Source organism: Mobula hypostoma, chromosome 9, assembly GCF_963921235.1.
Source record: "Mobula hypostoma chromosome 9, sMobHyp1.1, whole genome shotgun sequence".
In the NCBI taxonomy this organism is placed as follows: Eukaryota; Metazoa; Chordata; class Chondrichthyes; order Myliobatiformes; family Myliobatidae; genus Mobula; species Mobula hypostoma.
The window spans coordinates 34,890,448-34,910,889 of NC_086105.1; the positions used below are offsets into that span (position 1 = coordinate 34,890,448).

The following is a 20,442-nucleotide window of genomic DNA, read 5'->3' on the forward strand; positions in this document are numbered from 1 at the left end:
CAGAGATCAGTGCTGGGTCCATTGCTATTTGTCATCTATATTAATGATCTGGATGATAATGTGGTGAATTGGATCAGTAAATTTGCTGATGATACAAAGATTGAAGGTGTAGTAGACAGTAAGGAAGGTTTTCAGAGCCTGCAGAGGGACTTGGACCAGCTGGAAAAATGGGCTGAAAAATGGCAGGTGGAGTTTAATACAGACAAGTGTGAGGTATTGCACGTTGGAAGGACAGACCAAGGTAGAACATACAGGGTTAATGGTAGTGCAATAGAACAGAGGGATCTGGGAATACAGATACAAAGTTCCCTAAAAGTGGCATCACAGGTAGATAGGGTCGTAAAGAGAGCTTTTGGTACATTGGCCTTTATTAATCAAAGTATTGAGTATAAGAGCTGGAATGTTATAATGAGGTTGTATAAGGCATTGGTGAGGCCGAATCTGGAGTATTGTGTTCAGTTTTGGTCACCAAATTACAGGAAGGATATAAATAAGGTTGAAAGAGTACAGAGAAGGTTTACAAGGATGTTGCCGGGACTTGAGAAACTCAGTTACAGAGAAAGGTTGAACAGGTTAGGACTTTATTCTCTGGAGCGTAGAAGAATGAGGGGAGATTTGATAGAGGTATATAAAATTATGATGGGTATAGATAGAGTGAATGCAAGCAGGCTTTTTCCACTGAAACAAGGGGAGGAAACAACCAGAGGACATGGGTTAAGGGTGAGGGGGGAAAAGTTTAAAGGGAACATTGGGGGGGGCTTCTTCACACAGAGAGTGGTGGGGGTATGGAATGAGCTGCCAGACGAGGTGATAAATGTGGGTTCTTTTTTAACATTTAAGAATAAATTGGACAAATACATAGATGGGAGGTACATGGAGGGATATGGTCCATGTGCAGGTCAGTGGGACTAGGCAGAAAATGGTTCAGCACAGCCAAGAAGGGCCAAAAGGCCTGTTTCTGTGCTGTAGTTTCTATGGTTTCTATGGAACTGGAAAATTTTTAATTGGGGAAGGGCAAATTATGAGGCTATAAGGCTAGAACTTGCGGGTGTGAATTGGGATGATGTTTTCTGCAGGGAAATGTACTATGGACATGTGGTTGATGTTTAGAGATCTCTTGCAGGATGTTAGGGATAAATTTGTCCCGGTGAGGAAGATAAAGAATGGTAGGGTGAAGGAACCATGGGTGACAAGTGAGGTGGAAAATCTAGTCAGGTGGAAGAAGGCAGCATACATGAGGTTTAGGAAGCAAGGATCAGATGGGTCTATTGAGGAATATAGGGAAGCAAGAAAGGAGCTTAAGAAGGGGCTGAGAAGAGCAAGAAGGGGGCATGAGAAGACCTTGGCGAGTAAGGTAAAGGAAAACCCCAAGGCATTCTTCAATTATGTTAAGAACAAAAGGATGACAGGAGTGAAGGTAGGACCAATTAGAGATAAAGGTGGGAAGATGTGCCTGGAGGCTGTGGAAGTGAGCGAGGTCCTCAATGAATACTTCTCTTTGGTATTCACCAATGAGAGGGAACTTGATGATGGTGAGGACAATATGAGTGAGGTTGATGTTCTGGAGCACATTGATATTAAGGGAGAGGAAGTGTTGGAATTGTTAAAATACATTAGGACTGATAAGTCCCTGGGGCCTGACGGAATATTCCCCAGGCTGCTCCACAAGGTGAGGGAAGAGATTGCTGAGCCTCTGGCTAGGATCTTTATGTCCTCGTTGTCCACGGGAATGGTACCGGAGGATTGGAGGGCGGCGAATGTTGTCCCCTTGTACAAAAAAGGTAGTAGGGATAGTCCGGGTAATTATAGACCAGTGAGCCTTACGTCTGTGGTGGGAAAACTGTTGGAAAAGATTCTTAGAGATAGGATCTATGGGCATTTAGAGAATCATGGTCTGATCAGGGACAGTCAGCATGGCTGTGTGAAGGGCAGATCGTGTCTAACAAGCCTAATAGAGTTCTTTGAGGAGGTGACCAGGCATATAGATGAGGGTAGTGCAGTCGATGTGATCTACATGGATTTTACTAAGGCATTTGACAAGGTTCCACACGGTAGGCTTATTCAGAAATTCAGAAGGCATGGGATCCAGGGAAGTTTGGCCAGCTGGATTCAGAATTAGCTTGCCTGTAGAAGGCAGAGGGTCGTGGTGGAGGAAGTACATTCAGATTGGAGGGCTGTGACTAGTGGTGTCCCACAAGGATCTGTTCTGGGACCTCTACTTTTCGTGATTTTTATTAACGACCTGGATGTGGGGGTAGAAGGGTGGGTTGGCAAGTTTGCAGACAACACGAAGGTTGATGGTGTCGTAGATAGTGTAGGGGATTGTCAAAGATTGCAGAGAGACATTGATAGGATGCAAAAGTGGGCTAAGAAGTGGCAGATGGAGTTCAACCCGGAGAAGTGTGAGGTGGTACACTTTGGAAGGACAAACTCCAAGGCAGAGTACAAAGTAAATGGCAGGATACTTGGTAGTGTGGAGGAGCAGAGGGATCTGGGGGTACATGTCCACAGATCCCTGAAAGTTGCCTCACAGGTAGATAGGGTAGTTAAGAAAGCTTATGGGGTGTTAGCTTTCATAAGTCGAGGGATAGAGTTTAAGAGTCGCGATGTAATGATGCAACTGTATAAAACTCTGGTTAGGCCACACGGAGTAGCGTCCAGTTCTGGTCGCCTCACTATAGGAAGGATGTGGAAGCATTGGAAAGGGTACAGAGGAGATTTACCAGGATGCTGCCCAGTTTAGAGAGTATACATTATGATCAGAGATTAAGGGAGCTAGGGCTTTACTCTTTGGAGAGGAGGAGGATGAGAGGAGACATGATACAGGTGTACAAGATATTAAGAGGAATAGATAGAGTGGATAGCCAGCACCTCTTCCCCAGGGCACCACTGCTCAATACAAGAGGACATGGCTTTAAGGTAAGGGGTGAGTAGTTCAAGGGGGATATTAGAGGAAGGTTTTTTACTCAGAAAGTATGCGCTGCTTGAGTCAGTGGTGGAGGCAGATACACTAGTGAAGTTTGGGAGACTACTAGACAAGTATATGGGGGAATTTAAGGTGGGGGGTTATATGGGAGGCAAGGTTTGAGGGTTGGCACAACATTGTGGGCTGAAGGGTCTGTGATGTGCTGTACTATTCTATGTTATGTTCTATTTCTTCCCCCTAGTCCACTAATCACCAATAGCCCATTTCACCAGTTACCCTTTCCTTTTCAGAGCAAGCAGCAGCATCTCTAGGAGGAAATAAATTGTTGGTCTTTGGGTTAAAACTCTGCATCAGGACTGAGTGGAGAAGTGAGTTGGTCAGTCGAGAGAGAAGTGGAGTCTCCACTCTCAGCCCTGATGCAGGACTTTAACCCAAAACGGGCCCATTCCTGCACCTGCATTTTCTTGGGTCTTCTTTTCTTTTTATACTGGGCATCTCAGCTCTTAGTCGCATAGAACCATAGAACACTACAGCACAGAAAACAGGCCATTCAGCCCTTCTAGTCTGTGCCAAAACTTTATTCCGCTAGTCCCATTGACCTGCACCCAGTCCATAATCCTCCAGACCTCTCCCATCCATGTATCTATCTCAATTTATTCTTAAAGCTTAAGAGTGAGCCCACATTTACCACGTCAGATGGCTGCTCGTTCCACACTCCCACCACTCTCTGAGTGAAGAAGTTCCCCTTTTACCCCAAAAGCCATGTCCTCTCGTATTTATCTCTCCTAATCTAAGTGGAAAGAGCCTACTCGTATTTACTCTGTCTATACCCCTCATAATTCTGTAAGCCTCTATCAAAACTCACCTCATTCTTCTAGGCTCCAAGGAATAAAGTCCTAACCTGTTCAATCTTACCCTGCAACTCAACTCCTGAAGACCTGGCAACATCCCAGTAAATCTTCTCTGCACTCTTTCAATCTTACTGATAGCCTTCCTATAGTTAGGTGACCAGAAATGCACACAATACTCCAAATTTGGCCTCACCAATGTCTTATACAACCTCACCACAACATCCCAACTCCAATACTCAATACTTTGAATTATGAATGCCAGGATGCCAAACGCCTTCTTTACAACCCCATCTACCTGCCGCTTTCAGGGAATTATGTATCAGAACTCCCAGATCCCTTTGTTCCTCCACACTCCTCAGTGCCCTACCATTTACTGTGTATATCCTACCTTGATTTGTCCTTCCAAAACGCAGTACCTCACACTTGTCTGCATTAAATTCCATCTGCCATTTTCTGGCCCATTTTTCCAGTTGATCCAGATCCCTCTGCAAGCTTTGAAAGTCTTCCTCATTGTCCACAACGTCTCCAATCTTAGTGTCATCAGCAAACTTGCTGATTCAATTTACCACATTATCATCTAGATCATTGATATAGACAACAAACAACAATGGTCCCAGCTCCAGATCATTGATATCGACCACAAACAACCATGGTCCCAGCAGGTTTTGACCTGAAACATCAGCAACTCCCTTGTTTTCTACAGATGCTGCTCACCCTACTGAGTCTGTTCAGCAGGTTGTTAGTTACTCCATCCCACACTATAACTTCATTTGCCAGTGGCTATAATTAATTAGGAGCTTGAGGAGATTTGATATGTCACCAAAGATTCTAGCAAATTTCTACGGATGTATCATGGAGAGAATTCAGACTGGCTCTATCACTGCCTGGTATGGAAGCTCCAAGGTACAGGATCTAAAGAGGTTGCTGAGGGTTGTAGACTCAGCCAGCACCATCATTGCAGCAACCCTCCCCACCACTGAGGATATCTACAAAAGATGCTGTCTATCATTAAGGACCTTGCACATGCCCCCTTTTCATTACTACCATCATGGAGGAAGGACAAAAGCCTGAAGACCACACTCAACATTTTAGAAACAGCTTATTCCTTTCTGCTGTCAGTTCTGAACAATTCACAAATCCACGAACACTACCTTGCTGTTCCTCTTTTGCACTACTTATTTGTTTTTTCGTAATTTATTTTATTGAAGTTCATCATCAAACAAACATTTCCATAAGATGTATTTCAGATATTGTACATATATATCATATAATCATATTTGCCACAAATTTCCATATAATATTTAACTGAGGAATACACCTATAGAAAAGAGAGGAAAGAAAGAACAAGCACAAAACTGCTACTACAGAACAACACACTTCACGAGATATGTCAGTGATATATAAACCCGACTCTGATTTTAATCAACAATTCAGGACAAGGTTAACATCCTGTCAATCTAATATGGTTCCCAAAATTTCCTATAGAATATTACTCAGTTCTAGCTGCACAAGCATCTCCTTCAGCAATAAAGGAATTATTACCATCATATACAGTACTAGAAATTTAGTTGTGCATGGAAAAAAACTAAGATGACACAGGAGACTTGTGCCAATGTGCTCTTGTGCTGTTTGAATAAAGTACAATGAAAACTGTGCAGGATTCAAATACTTAATGACACCAACATAATCTTTTTTCTCCCTGCTGGTATACATAAAATGCACATAATTTCTCAAGAAAAGCCAAAACTAGCCTGTTTCTCTTCCCCGCCCCCATGTTAAACTTGCATCTCTTAACAAGGGAAAAACCTATTGCAATCAATTTTCCTGCATTGTATTTATACGACCACAAGCAAACTTATCGCATTAACACTAATTCACACACTGCAGAATATTTGGAAAGGAGTCACAATGCCCTGTGGGTTTAAGAATCTACAATTACAGGCATGCTGTGACCAACAGATGATTTAGAGATCATGAATGATAGCATACTAACATACATTACTCATGTTTGCATCTCAACTCTCCCTCATTCTGCAATCTCTTATATGGTAAAGAAAGGTTGAATGTGCTCCTCTTAACTATCAATTGCTCTCACGATGACCATATCTTGACTTTGCCAATGAAGATTACAAGCCAGATCCCAGCAGCTAAACAAGAGCAAGAGGAAAACAACTGAGCTGCATCCGACCATTACAGTAGAATAATCTCTCTGATCTCTTTGTGGTTAGACGAGAAGAAATTCTTGAGATAAAGAGTGCAGCTGTGGAAAACTACTAGAGCAGGATCTTAGACTAGGCTGTGCTATATTAAGAAAACCACAATTTATGTTTAGACAGAGGTTCCTGACAGTTGAAGGATGGTTTACAATTCACAAGAGAATTGTAGACTGTGATAAACTTGCCATTGCTAACTTACCTGTAGGCAAATGAACACACTGGAGCCAAGCAGGCTAGGCATAATTGACAAGATAAAGATGAAGAAACACTGCAAGGAACAGATGAGCTAGGAAGCAGCAAAGAACTGATTACACAGCCAATAATGTTCCTGTAACTTTGTACAGTGGGGGATAAAGAGTGAGAGCTCTGATCACTGATACCATAGTGGATCAGTTGTCCACTAGTCAGTCAAATTCAAGGCAATTTGCTCAGTTTGGATTGAATACCTGAAAAATAGTTGATCACAGAAACCATCAGATATGTTGGGAATCTGAAAGTACATCAATTTAAGTGACACATAAAGATTATACTAGAATTTGTTGAAGCTGTAACAAGTAACAGAATTGTTATTCACTTACAGCATCCTAATCAACCTTCTGTAAAAGACAGAGATATTAAAACTCTATTCTTACATTGCATCCACCAGCAGCAAAGAAAGCATCACAAAGTGCATCAATAACAAACTCTGGTTAGAAAGCAAATTAACTTTTGATGTGGCTTAGCAATCATCTAGCTTTATTGCTACACAGAAGATAAAACCTGACAAGTCTAACTGGCATTGACCTACCTAGACACCAAACACAGACATGGTTTAAGTGTTCCCAGTCCAGATTACTTTCTGAACAACCCTCTTCCCAAACATGTAGAGACCAAATTGGGACAGCTGGCTCACATTGCAGACAAGCAGCAGTCTGAAAATGTCATCTTACAGAATCATTCCTTACTGACAACATACCATTGATAGATGTACCAATCTACTCCATCACAATTTCCAAATCGATCCTGTCTCAAGACGGAGAAGCAGTGGTACACAGGTTGGGGTACTGAAGTCTCAGATGAAAAGATTAGAACCAAAGGGAAGAGGAAGAGGTCACTAAGATCTCATTATATGCAGTCAGATGAAGGATCTGCCTCCTGACCACCACCTATCATGTTTCATCATTTGATGTGCCAGTGCTCCACCGTGTTGAACACTTGGAAGCAACACCAAGAGCAGCAGGGGACTGGAATGTACTCAGTGTCCATCAAGAGTGGCTTGGTTGCAAACCAGTGACCAAGCTAGCCTTGGCCTGAAAGGCATATTGCCAAATAGACAATGAACAAAAGGGATAGATCTATGAACAAGAGGGTTAGATCCACTTGACCTTGCCTTCACAGATTAATTAGAAAGTAATTGAACATTAATCTCACATAACATTAATCACTCCTAGTGTTATCTTGCTAGTATGAGTGCAGCAGAGGAGGAAGAGGATGGCTGTGCCAATACTGCGTGCTGAGAGTGGTAGCAGCTGATTCACCTCAGTTATGAACTGATTCAGGGAGGACTGCACAGCAGACCTCTCCGCGTTCCATTGTCAGCCAAGTCCTTTGTAGGACTTTTAAATTTCAACCTTGGGTGAATCATCAGCTTGGGTGTCTGCAGTGACCTTCCGAGTCTCCATATCTATTAAGTCCCTGTTCATCAGCTCGAGAGGCAACATGTGGTAAATCTCCTCTGCACCCACAATAATGCACTCCCTGTGGTGTAGCACCATAAGTGCATATAGTTCTCCAGCATGGCCTAATCAAAAGTTTTATGAAGTTGCACCAGGTTCTCACTGTTCTAATATTCTTATACCTCAGCTAATGGAACCAAGCATCCTACATGCCTTCTTCAGTATCTTTTCTACCTGTGCTGACAATTTTGAGGATCTATGGATTTGTTCCAGGTGCTATTGGAAACATAAGGACTCAACCATTCATGCATGTCTTGCTGTTGTTAGGCCTTCTGCAACGTAAAACCTCATGCATTTCAGGATTAAATTCTATCGGCCATTGTTCAGCCCAACATTTCATTACAGTTCAGAAGCCTAGGCCCACCCTTCAATCAGCACCATGATCAATCTTTCTGTTACCTGCAAAGTTGAGGGCACTGCCTCACATCTCCAGTAGTGCAATTTAATCCCGACCTATTGGTGCCCAGTGTAGAGTTTACATGTCATCCCTTTAACCGCATTCAGGTGTTTGGCATTCTGTGCTGTTGCTCTGTGAGACACCATAACTTACTAGTCATACTTCCAGCATTCACATCTGCGCATACATGCGGTAAGGATGTCAGTACTGGGCCCTGTGGTCCACTATTGCTCTCAAGTTTCCAATCACAAAAACAACCCTCCACCATCATCCTGTTTCCTATTACCTAACCAGCTTTATATCTAACTTCACAATTTGCCTTGGATCCCCATGGGGTCTAACCTTTTAGACCAGACTACCACATGGGACTTTGGCAAAGGCCTTAATGAAGACCATGTATATTATATCAATCAAATCCACCCTCATCAATATATTTTGTTATTTCTTCAATTTACTCAATCAAATTAATTATACAGGACCACCCATTAAACCAAATATATTATAGTTGTACAGCTCTTACCTTCACATAAAATGAAACAAATTCCATGAGTTTTTAAAAAATCAATTCAAATTTTAACAGTTCATAAATGAAATGTTTGTGAACAGGCTGTATTTAATATGTTTGAACTGAGCCTGTTAATATTAAACAACACATATTATGAAAACTATGATATATTCCCAAGACAATAAAATGTTGCAGTATAACTAAAAATCTGTAAGAGAATACTTTTTAAGTTAATGAATACAAAGCAAAATAAAATACAATACAAGGTAAATGTTTATTTGGTTCATTGAATTCTTTAAAAAAAATCACTTACTTCTCCAGTTCTGCTATCTTCTTATCTTTGTCATTTTTTTCATTTTCCATTTCCTTTAAAATCTCAAGCAGTCTGTCAACTTCTGCTTGGCCTTTGTTCGCCTCATCTCTATTCTGTGCCACCACGTTCTCCAATTGCCAGATACGTTCATGGAGTTCAGCAGTGGCTTGTCCTTCATTTGAAGCCTCAAGGGACTGAAAGTAAAATTCAGTAAAAGGTCAGGTAAACATTGTATACACTTATTGTAAAAATTTTAAGAAGGGATTGTGAACAGTTGTGAATTCTTTCCAAATCTGCATTGACTTCTTTGAATTCATTACCGCAATAAAATGCTAAATATATTCACAGCAGCTTCAAGATGACACCAATAAGTGGTGACTCTTTGCATGCTCAAATATTCCTGTTTAGGACTACTACAGCTGGTATACTGTCACAGCAATCGGTACTTCAGTAATCATGACTTTAGAACATTTTAAAAAATCTATTGATCCTCAAAATGGACGGGCTTTGGACAGCAGACACAGGTCACAACTGCAGTTCCCCTTTAATAAAGTGGAAGTAGGAAGGCGGTCTAATCTACAGGTATGACTACAGAGGAGAAGATGGCGGCGCGACGCAGCGCGCAGCGGCCACTCCAGTGATGAATATCTGTTATCTGTCAAGTAGGATGCCGTGCACAATCCTGATTTGATGGAGACAGACGTGAGAGCACAGAGGAACAACTGGTGAAACTTCTGAAATGCCTGTGTCGCTGCCACTGTGTGATCCAGAATCTCTGGAGTCCTCGGCTTTGCTTGTTGCTCGGCAGCCGGGGCAGGGGTCGAAGCGCTCAGCAGAGATGGTGCTTGGTGTGGGAGGGCTGGTCAGAGGCTCGAAGTTTTCAGACGGACTCAGAGTCGGCTGTGGTTGGGTGCTTCCAGGGTGCCGCATCGGCAAGTTTGCGGCGCTGGAGGTTCATGGCAGGGAGAGTTTCTCCCTTCTACCATCTGCGTGAGATGATGGGCTATCGGGACTTTGAGACTTTTTTTTTAAACCGTGCCCATGGTCTGCTCTTAATCAAATTATGGTATTGCTTTGCACTGTTGTAACTATATGCTATAATTATGTGGTTTTTGTCAGTTTTAGTCTTGGTCTGCCCTGTGTTTCTGTGATATACTGGAGGAACATTATATTATTTCTTAATGCATGCATTTCTTAATGACAATAAACGAAGAGTGGGTGTCCTCATAATCTAATCTAATCTAATGTTTGAAATGCAGAGGCCTTAAACCCCACCCTCATCCCTGCCCCATTCCTGACTATCGTGCTGTTGAATGTTGTCTCTGGAAAATACATTTGAAGATCTCAGAGCAACATTTCTGTGCAAGAGGGACACTAGTGACTGTTGGCTATTTTGCTTCCCAGAAACATGCTTCACCGCTGCCATTTCGGACCCAGTGCTGCAGCCCGATGGTTTCACCATTCTCTGCAAAGACAGGATAGTTGAGCCTTCTAAAGGTAGAGCAGGGAGAGTATACTTCATAATTAAGTCAACTCCATGCACTAGCAGTCATGCCGTCTATTTTATCTGCCAAGGAACCTTTCTGCCATCATCCCAGGAGCGGTGTACATTCCACTTCAGGCCAATGTCAGGCAGGCACTGGGGGAGCTGAACACAATGACAAGCATTCACAAAACAGCACACCCTGATGCCTTCCCTATTATTGCAGGAATTTCAACAAGGTCAGCTTGAAGTCTCTAAGCACTACCAACAGCATATCACCTGTAGAACCAGAGCAGCCAACAGACTTGACCACTGTTACACCGCCATCAAGACTGCTACTGTTCCATCCCAGATCCTCACTTTGGAAAATCCAATCACCTGGCTGTACTTCTATTCCCAGCATACAAGCCTGCTTTGAATACAGGACTGATTTGAGTCAGTGGCCTGGACAATATTCAGGGATTCATTTTAGTTCTGAATGAACATATCACAGTAGTCACCAACTTCATCAAGACCTGTGTGGATGAGTGTGTAGCTTCCAGAACATGAGAGCATAACGGACATACCAAACCAAAAGCCACGGATGAACCAAGGGATTTGTGGTCTGCTGAGGGCTAGATCTGTGGCATTCATGACCGATGATTCAGAACTATACAAGAAGTTCAGAAGGGTATTTTAAAAGTGAAAAAACAATCCCAATTTGATTAGAGACAACATGCATATCAGCTCTGACAGGATTGGCAGGCCATTACCTAACATCAAGAATGCCTGTGATGCTTCACTCCCAGATGAGCTCAACACCTTTCATGTTGACTTTGAAAGGGACAAATTACCTACATCAGGCTGCTATTTATTGATTACAGCTCAGCATTCAATGCAATCATACTTTCAGTATGAATCAAAAAGCTCCAACTCCTGGGCCTCAGCACCTCATTCTGCAAGTGGATGCTCAACTTCCTCATCAGGAGACCACAGTCAGTGCAGATTGGAAACAGTGAAGTTGAATTAAGTCATCCCTTTGGATCAAGAGCTGGTGGTTGGGGGGGAATAATTGTTCCTGAACCTGGTAGTGAGAGTCCTGAGGCTCCTGTAACTTCTTCCTAATGGCAACAGTGAGAAGTGAGCATGGCCTGGGTGATGGGTGCTTCAACTCATTTCATTTGTGCCTTTGTTACCTCCAGAATTACTAATACATTGCTAGCCAACATTCCACATCGTATCAACTAGTTCCTAGAGAGTTTATGCAGGTGATACTTACCACAGAAAATATCACCTGCATAAAATACAAAAAACTAACTAAGCCAAATAATTATGTGTTTCAAGAAAGCTTTTGGAACCTCTCCATCCTTGTAAAGTTTGATATCCATCTCATAAACTGCACCAGATGCTTTTTGTTACTAACCTAGATTGTCAGTAGGTTAGACAAAATTTGGGTTTTAAATTTGTTGACACCCAGGAACTTAAAACTGCTCATCCTTTCCACTTCTGATCCCCTTGATGAGGATTGGTGTGTGTTCCCACGAATTCCCCTTCCTCAAGTCCACAACCAATTCCTTGGTCTTACTGAAGTTAAGTGCAAGATTGTTGCTGTGATACTGTTTGAGCTGTGCCCAGCCATGCAATCATGGGTATAGAGAGAGTAGAGCAGTAGACTAAGCACGCAATCCATGAGGTGCACCAGCGATGATTATAAGCAAGATGAGATGTTATTTCCAATCTGCACACTCGCTGTTCTCCCAGGGAGGAAGTCAAGAATCCAGTCGCAGAGGGAGGTATGGAGACCCAGGTTTTGGAGCTTCTTGATATGAATAGAGGGTATGATTGTGTTGAAACCTGAGCTGTACTCAAACAAGAGCAGCCTGACATAGGTATTACTAATATCCAGGTGATCCAAGGCAGTGTTGACAGCAAACAAGATTGCATCCACTATAGACCTATTGTGGTGAGAGGCAAATTGCAGGGGTCCAGGTCTTGCTTAGGCAGGAGTTAATTCTGACCATGACCAACCTCTCAAAGCACTTCATCATAGTAGATGAGAGTGCCACAGGGCGATATTTGTTTGAGGCAGTTCACCTTGCTCTCCTTGGACACTAGTATGATTATTGCCCTTTTGAAGCAGGTAGGAACCTCCGATTTCAATGGTGAGAGATTGAAGATGTCCTTGAACACTCTCGCCAGTTGGTTGGCGAGGGTTTTCACACCCTACCAGGTACACCATCAGGGCCTGACACTTTGCGAGGGCTCACCCTCTTGAAGATGCTCTGACATTGGCCTCTAAGACAAAGATCACAGGGTCACCAGATGCTGCACGGATTCACACAGGCGTAGTTTTATTCTCCTTTCAAAGTGTGCATAAAATACATTAAGCTCATCTGGGAGTTAGGCATCACAGCCATTCATGATGCTAGGTTTTGCTCTGTAGGAAGTAATGGCCTGCAACCCTACCAGAGCTAACATGCATTCAATTCCATCACCAACCTCAATCAGAATTGTTTACTTGCTCTTAAAATAGTCTTCCATAGATTGTTCCTGGACTTCTTGAATAGTTCTGGAGCACTGGTCTTGAATGCCACAAACCTAGTCCTCAGCAGACTATGAATCTCCTAGTTCATCCATGGCATTTAGTTTGGGTACGTCTGGTATGTTCTCAAAGGCACACACACACACATCCACACAAGTCTTGATGAAGTCGGTGACAACTGTGGGGTATTTGTTCAGAGTTGAAGATGAATCCTTGAATATTGCCTAGTCCATAAACTCCTAGTAATCCTGTAAGGACTCATCCACCACCCTTGGCCATACCTTCTTGGTCCTCACCACTGATGCTAAAGTCTTTAGTTCCTGTGTATACACTGGGAGAAGTACCACCTCCAGGTGATTGGACTTTCCAAAGTGTGGGCACAGGATGGCACAGTAAAGGTTCTTGACGCTGGTATAAGAGTGCTCAAGTGTGTTGGCTCTTCTGGTTCTACAGGTGATATGTTGGTGGTAGTAGACTTCTTCAAGTTGGCCTGGTTGAAATCCTTCGCAATGATAGGGAACACAGAGTGCACAGTTTTGGGCATGCTGATTGAATTACTCAGCTCCTCCAGTGCCTGCGTGGCGTTGACCTGAGGAAGAATGTACATTGCTCTCAGGACGATGCCGGAAAAGCTCCTTTGGCAGATAAAATAGATGACACTTGACCCCTAGATATTCCAAGACAGGTGAGCGGGACTGAGACAGAGCCACCACGTTTGTGCACCATGATGACTTATTCATAAAGCATACTCCACCTCCTCTACCTTTAAAAGACTGAGCTGTCTTGTCTTTGCAGAGAATGGTGAGGCCATCAAGCTGCAGCGCCATATCTGAAATGATGGGGCATAGCCACATTTTGTGAAGCAAGGTACACACCAGTCTCTGATGTCCCTCTAGCAATCTTGCTCTGAAGTTCTCAATTTTATTTTCCAGACACTACACATTCATTAACAGGATAATCAGGAGGGCAGGTCTTGGGCCTCCACATTTCAATCATAACTGTAGACCAGCACATCATCCCCACTTCCATTTTCTCAAAGGGGTTACTGCATTCGCGACCTGAGCCTGCCAGTATAAGTTCCACAATTTTGGGTATCGATAATTTTTTTAAACACCTTAAAACAATGCCATTTATTGAAGTACCCGTAGCTGTGAATTTCAGCTGTGTTAGTCTCAAACAGATACATATGATGATTCCCATCAGAACTGCATACAAACATTCACCACTTAATGGTGCCATCTTACCAGATCTCCCTCGATTACCATGTCACGTATCTCCCTAATGTTCAGAAATCTATTCAACTTGGCCTTGTCTACATTTAATGGCTGGGCATCCAGTGCCATCTATAGCAGAGAATTTCAAAGACTTTACAGAGAAATTTTTCTTCATCTGTCCTAAAAGGCTAGTGTTATATCATCATAGTGTTATATCCGCTGAACTCTTCACCAAAAGGAAAGAACTCTCAGAATCTTGTATGTGTCTACAACACCACCACTTCTACACTCCTCCATAGTCTTCTATAGCAAATTTGGGACAAAATTTTATCTGAGGATTCTACCTATAAATCCAAGTTGCATTGTTGCCAAGGCCAGAGCATTCTCCAAGCATATTTGCCTGATATGTCAATTGTTTCTATCTCCATTTCTGCTAATTAATAGAAAGAATACTTCACAAAAATTACAATGAAACAGACTATTCAGCCAAATGAGCCTACATTCAAGTCACAAAACATTGTTTAGCATTTCAGAACTTCCAACAGTATTTCCTTCTTGGGGTACAGAGATCAGAACTGAAATTAGTAATCCAAATAAGAGCTCACCAAATTCCAGAGCGTTCCGAAACAGCTTGCAGTAGATGTCATTATTCATAATTTGAGGTAGTTTAATCAGATCATTTGGTGTTCTTTTTCATAATAAAAATAGCTCTAAAATTCCTAAATCTGCCTGCATAGTTAGTTCTTGAAGCATTAGTGCACCAATCGAAATCAGTTTATGCAGGGTTCTCTTATATAAAATTTTCAGTTATTCACAATTACCCACTCATTTTGCAATACCCTGTAAATTTCCCCTCAAGTTCCTTTCTTCAAAACTCCAAATCATCTCGCTTTCACCACCATTGCAGGAGACAACTTGCAGATCACACATACTTCCTACATAAAGGAATGTTTCTTCCAAGAACTCCTATATCTTTTATCCATCAATTTAAATCTCTGTCCCTGGGTCCTTGAACCACCCACTCAGTATTTATTCTATAGAAACTCACCAACATCCTGCATTAAATCTCATCTCTAACTTCTTTGCTTTCAAAACAATAACTCTCGTTTCTTAAACCTTCTAGCCAAAATTCCTCATCCTTCAATGTTAATAAATCTCATCTACATGCTCTCCAGTTGCACGGTGACCAGAAATGGGTGCATATACTGGTCGTGGATCAACCAATATTTTATAAAGTTCAAACATGATCAGCTTACTTCTATACCCCGTACTTATAAAGCCCAAGGTCCCATTTGTTTTATAAATCACTTTATCCAATATGTGCTGCCACCTTCAAAGATTTATGCACTTGTACATGAGTGCCTCTGTTCTTGCAATTTAGAACTGTGCCATTTAGCCTATATTATTACTTCTCATTTTTTTCTGTTAAAAGGCATCATTTCAGAGTTTTATACTAAATATCATTTACTGTTTGTTTCTCTATTCTGTCCACTTGTTTTCCAACTCACTGTTTTATCACACCAGAAAGTTTGGTGTCATCTGCATATTTTGACACCAATGTAATAAGAAAAAACAACAAGTTAAAATATAAAGTGATCCTAGCATAGGCCCATAAGAAACACCATCTTTGTCCACTATACTCACCATCCATTAACAGTGGCATGCAAAAGTTTGGGCACCCCTGGTCAAAATTTCTGTTACTGTGAATAGTTAAGTGAGTAGAAGATGAACTTATCTCCAAAAGTCATAAAGTTAAAGATGAAACATTCTTTTCAACATTTTAAGATTAGTGTATTATTTTTGTTTTGTACAATTTTAGAGTGGGAAAAAAAAAGAAAGGAGCACTATACAAAAGTTTGGGCACCCCAAGAGATTTGAGCCCTCAGATAACTTTTACCAAGGTTTCAGACCTTAATTAGCTTGTTAGGGCTACGGCGTGTTTGCAGTCATCGTTAGGAAAGGCCAGGTGATGCAAATTTCAAGTTGAGGTCTGGAAGCCCAAGAAAACTTTCTGAGAGAACTGCTCATAGGATTGCTAGAAAGGCAAATCAAAACCCCTGTTTGACTGCAAAAGACCTTCAGGAGGGTTTAGCAGACTCTGGAGTGGTGGTGCACTGTTATACTGTGCAGCGACACCTGCACAAGTATGACCTTCATGGAAGAGTCATCCGAAGAAAACCTTTCCTGCGTCCTCACCACAAAATTCAGCGTCAGAAGTTTGCAAAGGAACATCTAAACAAGCCTGATGCATTTTGGAAACAAGTCCTGTGGACTGATGAAGTTAAAATAGAACTTTTTGGCCATAATGAGCAAAGGTATGTTTGGAGAAAAAAGGGTGCAGAATTTCATGAAAAGAACACCTCTCCAACTGTTAAGCACGGGGGTGGGTCGATCATGCTTTGGGCTTGTGTTGCAGCCAGTGGCATGGGGAACATTTCCCTGGTAGAGGGAAGAATTAATTCAATTAAATACCAGCAAATTCTGAAAGCAAACATCACACTCTCTGTAAAAAAGCTGAAGATGAAAAAAGGATGGCTTCTACAACAGGATAATGATCCTAAACACACCTCAAAATCCACAATGCACTACCTCAAGAGGCGCATGCTGAAGGTTTTTGCCCTGACCCTCACAGTTTCCTAACCTGAACATCATCGAAAATCTGTGGATAGACCTCAAAAGAGCAGCGCATGCAAGACAACCCAGGAATCTCACAGAACTAGAAGAGGTTTGCAAGGAAGAATGGGTGAAAATCCCCCAAACGAGAATTGAAAGACTCTTAGCTGGCTACAGAAAGCGTTTACAAGCTGTGATACTTGCCAAAGGGGGTGTTACTAAGTATTGACCAGGCAGGGTGCCCAAACTTTTGCTTCAGAGACTTTTCCTATTTTTTATTTTGAAACTCTAAAAGATGGAAATAAAAAAGTAATCTTGCTTAAAATATTAAAGAAATGTGTCATCTTTAACTTTATGCCTTTTGGAAATCAGGTCATCTTCTACTCGCTTAGCTATTCACAGTAAAAGAAATTTTGACCGAGGTGCCCAAACTTTTGCATGCCACTGTATCTGCAAATTTCTTATCAATGCTACCAGACTTTTATTGTGACAGTTCATTACGTAGTACTTTGTCAAGTCTCTTCTGTGAATTCATACTGATCACATACATTGGATTTTATACAACCCTTTCTCTTAACTTGCCCAGTAAATTAGTTCAACACAGTTTGACCTTAAAACTGAGCTAGCTCTACTTTATTATTGCATACTTTTCTAATTGCTGATTTATATTCTTCCCCTCCCCACCCTCCTTACATAGCTCTAAAGGGTCCCTACCAAAGTAAAGTGAAACTGAACAGTCTATATATACACCTAACAAATCCTCCTATTATTTGTTGAACAAGATGGTCACATTCCCCATTTTCCCTTTTCTTGGACATCAGTATCAAGGGAGGATTAAAAGATTATGGCAAGCCTCAGCATTACAAATGGTGAACAGTTTAGTAGCTCTTTGAGCAACCTTTCTAGAACACAGTGTCCCAAACTACACTAAATTTTGACAAAGATAAACAATAAACAATTACCTCTAGACTTTAAACATGAGGAAATCTGCAAATGCTGGAATTTCAAGCAACACACATAAAAGTTGCTGATGAATGTTCACCAGCAACTTTTGTGTGTGTTACCTCTAGACTTTTACAGATTATGCTTCTTGCCAGAACACAGTACTCATTTAGCCTTTTTTCCATTTCCTCCCTTTAGACCACAAGTACAACATATATGTTAGAACACCCTTATGTATTTAGCCAGGCATAAGGAAGATATTAATTAGCTCAACCAGTCCTTGCCAATATTTCCTTTCCATGACAGAAAATTATTTTGACAAGACGTGCATATTCATTTCTCCAATCCCTTTTATTACATCCAACTTTGAGAGAGAAACTATATTAACACTCAAAACTTTAAAGGGAATTCCAAAGACCCAATATACTGTAAAGGTGTTTTCCACAGCACAAATTTGATATCTAAATATGATCTTGGGAGGTACGACACTCCAATCCCAACGCCTCATCTACGAACAAATATATTTCTATCTACTCTACATTTGCTTTTGTAATCTGAAACAATTTCATTGGTTTAAGGAAGAAGACAAAGCTAATTCATTCATTTTGCATACATTTCATTTGAGGCTGATCTCGTACAGAACAATTTCAATTCTAGCTTAACTTTTGGGCCTTGTGATTGGAACTGGGAATAGGAGATGAGAGCCAGAGAGAGATTCTTAACTACTTTCAACCTCCCAGAGAAAAGCACGTGAAGAATGGGAATGGAAGAGAGTTAAGAAAGCAAAAATAAACCCAAACGGAGTAACTACTGGATCCCGAGTGCCTTTTTTCCACCCCAAACACTTAACATATTTAATCTGCTATGCAACACAATAGCTTTTAAACAATAGAATATATTAATAGGGAACATGTGCACTGGCCAGAGGATTCAAGTAAAAGAGGCATAAGTGGGTTCAATAGATGAGAATAATAAAAATTAACACAGCTGAGTAACCAAAGACACAGTTAAAATTAATGGGCCTTTTATAATTGCACAAGAAGTTATTGCAGCCACTGAGACTGGCTGTCGCTCTAAATACAACTATAAATTATTCTGTTGTGTACTGACTCAGCATTCCCTCACCAAACTAAAATGTGCAACACAATTGACATCTATTGAAATTAATAAAATTAGTACAGTAGTTACTTGGTAGGTAATGTAATCTCAGCAAACATTTAAGAATACTAAATTATATGAGAGCTTAACTATTTGCTTTTCTAAGATAGTGCAGATAAATATTTGCACATGCTTCCCCTAGTACTGCCTAATAATTTTAACATTCAAAGTAACAGAGAAAAGTTGCAGCTTTCTCATTCTCTGAGGTTTAACTATTCATGCAGTATGCCTGCCATACATCAGGATCAGTATTTTGCTGGCCATGTGCCAAGGTGCATAAAAACAAGAAAAGTAGTTTTTAAAAAAAATGTTAGTAGAAATACCAACGTTTAATTCTTTGTTTTATAATTATGAAGATACAAAATGAATTTAAAATAACATTAAAAAGCATTAAAATTTATAATGTTGTTACAGATGTTTTAAAATTAATGGTAATTAATCAAGCATCAAAACATTTTAAGATGCCGTTTCCCCAGCTTTAATACATATTTTACAAACACCCCATTCTGTTAGGCTGACAATGAGCCATGAATCTGCTAAAACACCTCCACATGAACAATGGAAAAAGTAAAACTGCTTAATTGTTTACTGGTTAAATCTAAATAATCTTGTCCTCCACTCTGTCTCTTCTGCTGGTTTTATATTCACCAGCATATATTATTTTCTTTTTCTTAATTTACCCTGAACTCAGTTTTAAAACCCAAATCCCAGGCTTGTTCACAAGTAACGTTGTCAAACACTGCTCTACTTAATCCTATCAGCTTGTGCCCGATAGCTTCAGACAACTTACCCATGACCTCCTCACTGAAACCCTGAACTCTACCTTTCAAACTTACTAAGGAATATTCCCTGTACCTAATCATAGAAACATGCACATTGACCTGTTCAGCTATACATCTCAAGAGTTGCTCATTAGAGCAGCTCTTAGTAAAAGCTGCACTTCCACAATAGAAGATTCCAAAATTCAAAGTAAATTTACTATCAAACTACATATACGCCACCATATACAACCCACAGATTAATTTTCTTACGGGCATATTCAATAAACCCATAATAGAATAATAACTATAAGAGGAAGACCGCACCAACTTGGGCGCTCAGCCAGCGTGAAAAGACAACCAACTGTCACAATGCAAGAAAGAAAGAAATAATAATAATAAATAAGCAATAAATATTGAGAACATGAGATGGAGTCCTTGAAAGTAAGTTCATAGGTTGTAGAAACATTTCAATATGGGCTAAGTGAAATTGAGTGAAGTTATACCCTTTGGTCAAGGGCCTGATGGTTGAGGGGTGATAACTGTTCCTGGACCTGGTGGTGCAAGTTCTGAGGCTCTTGGCGCTGCTCCGGCCTATGGTCAGGCCACATTTAGATCCCCTCCAGTTCGCCTACCAGCCCCGACTAGGAGTTGGGGGATGCCACCGTCTACCTGCTGAACCATGTCTACGCCCACCTGGACAAGCCAGCAAGCACTGTGAGGGTCATGTTTTTTGACTTCTCCAGTGCATTCAACACCATCTGCCCTGCTTTGCTGGGGGAGAAGCTGACAGCAATACAGGTGGATGCTTTCCTGGTGTTATGGATTCT

General features: G+C 41.1%; 1 protein-coding gene across 4 annotated transcripts in view; it reads right to left on the bottom strand.

Moving 5' to 3' along the window:
• LOC134351632 (ELKS/Rab6-interacting/CAST family member 1-like) overlaps nt 1-20,442 on the bottom strand; it is a 784,451-nt gene that overhangs the window by 627,347 nt on the left and 136,662 nt on the right. For all 4 annotated transcript variants that reach the window (XM_063058045.1, XM_063058044.1, XM_063058043.1 and 1 more), the window contains one exon: nt 8,924-9,117. In XM_063058045.1, the coding sequence (XP_062914115.1) occupies nt 8,924-9,117 (194 nt within the window). The remainder of the gene's footprint in view (nt 1-8,923; nt 9,118-20,442) is intronic.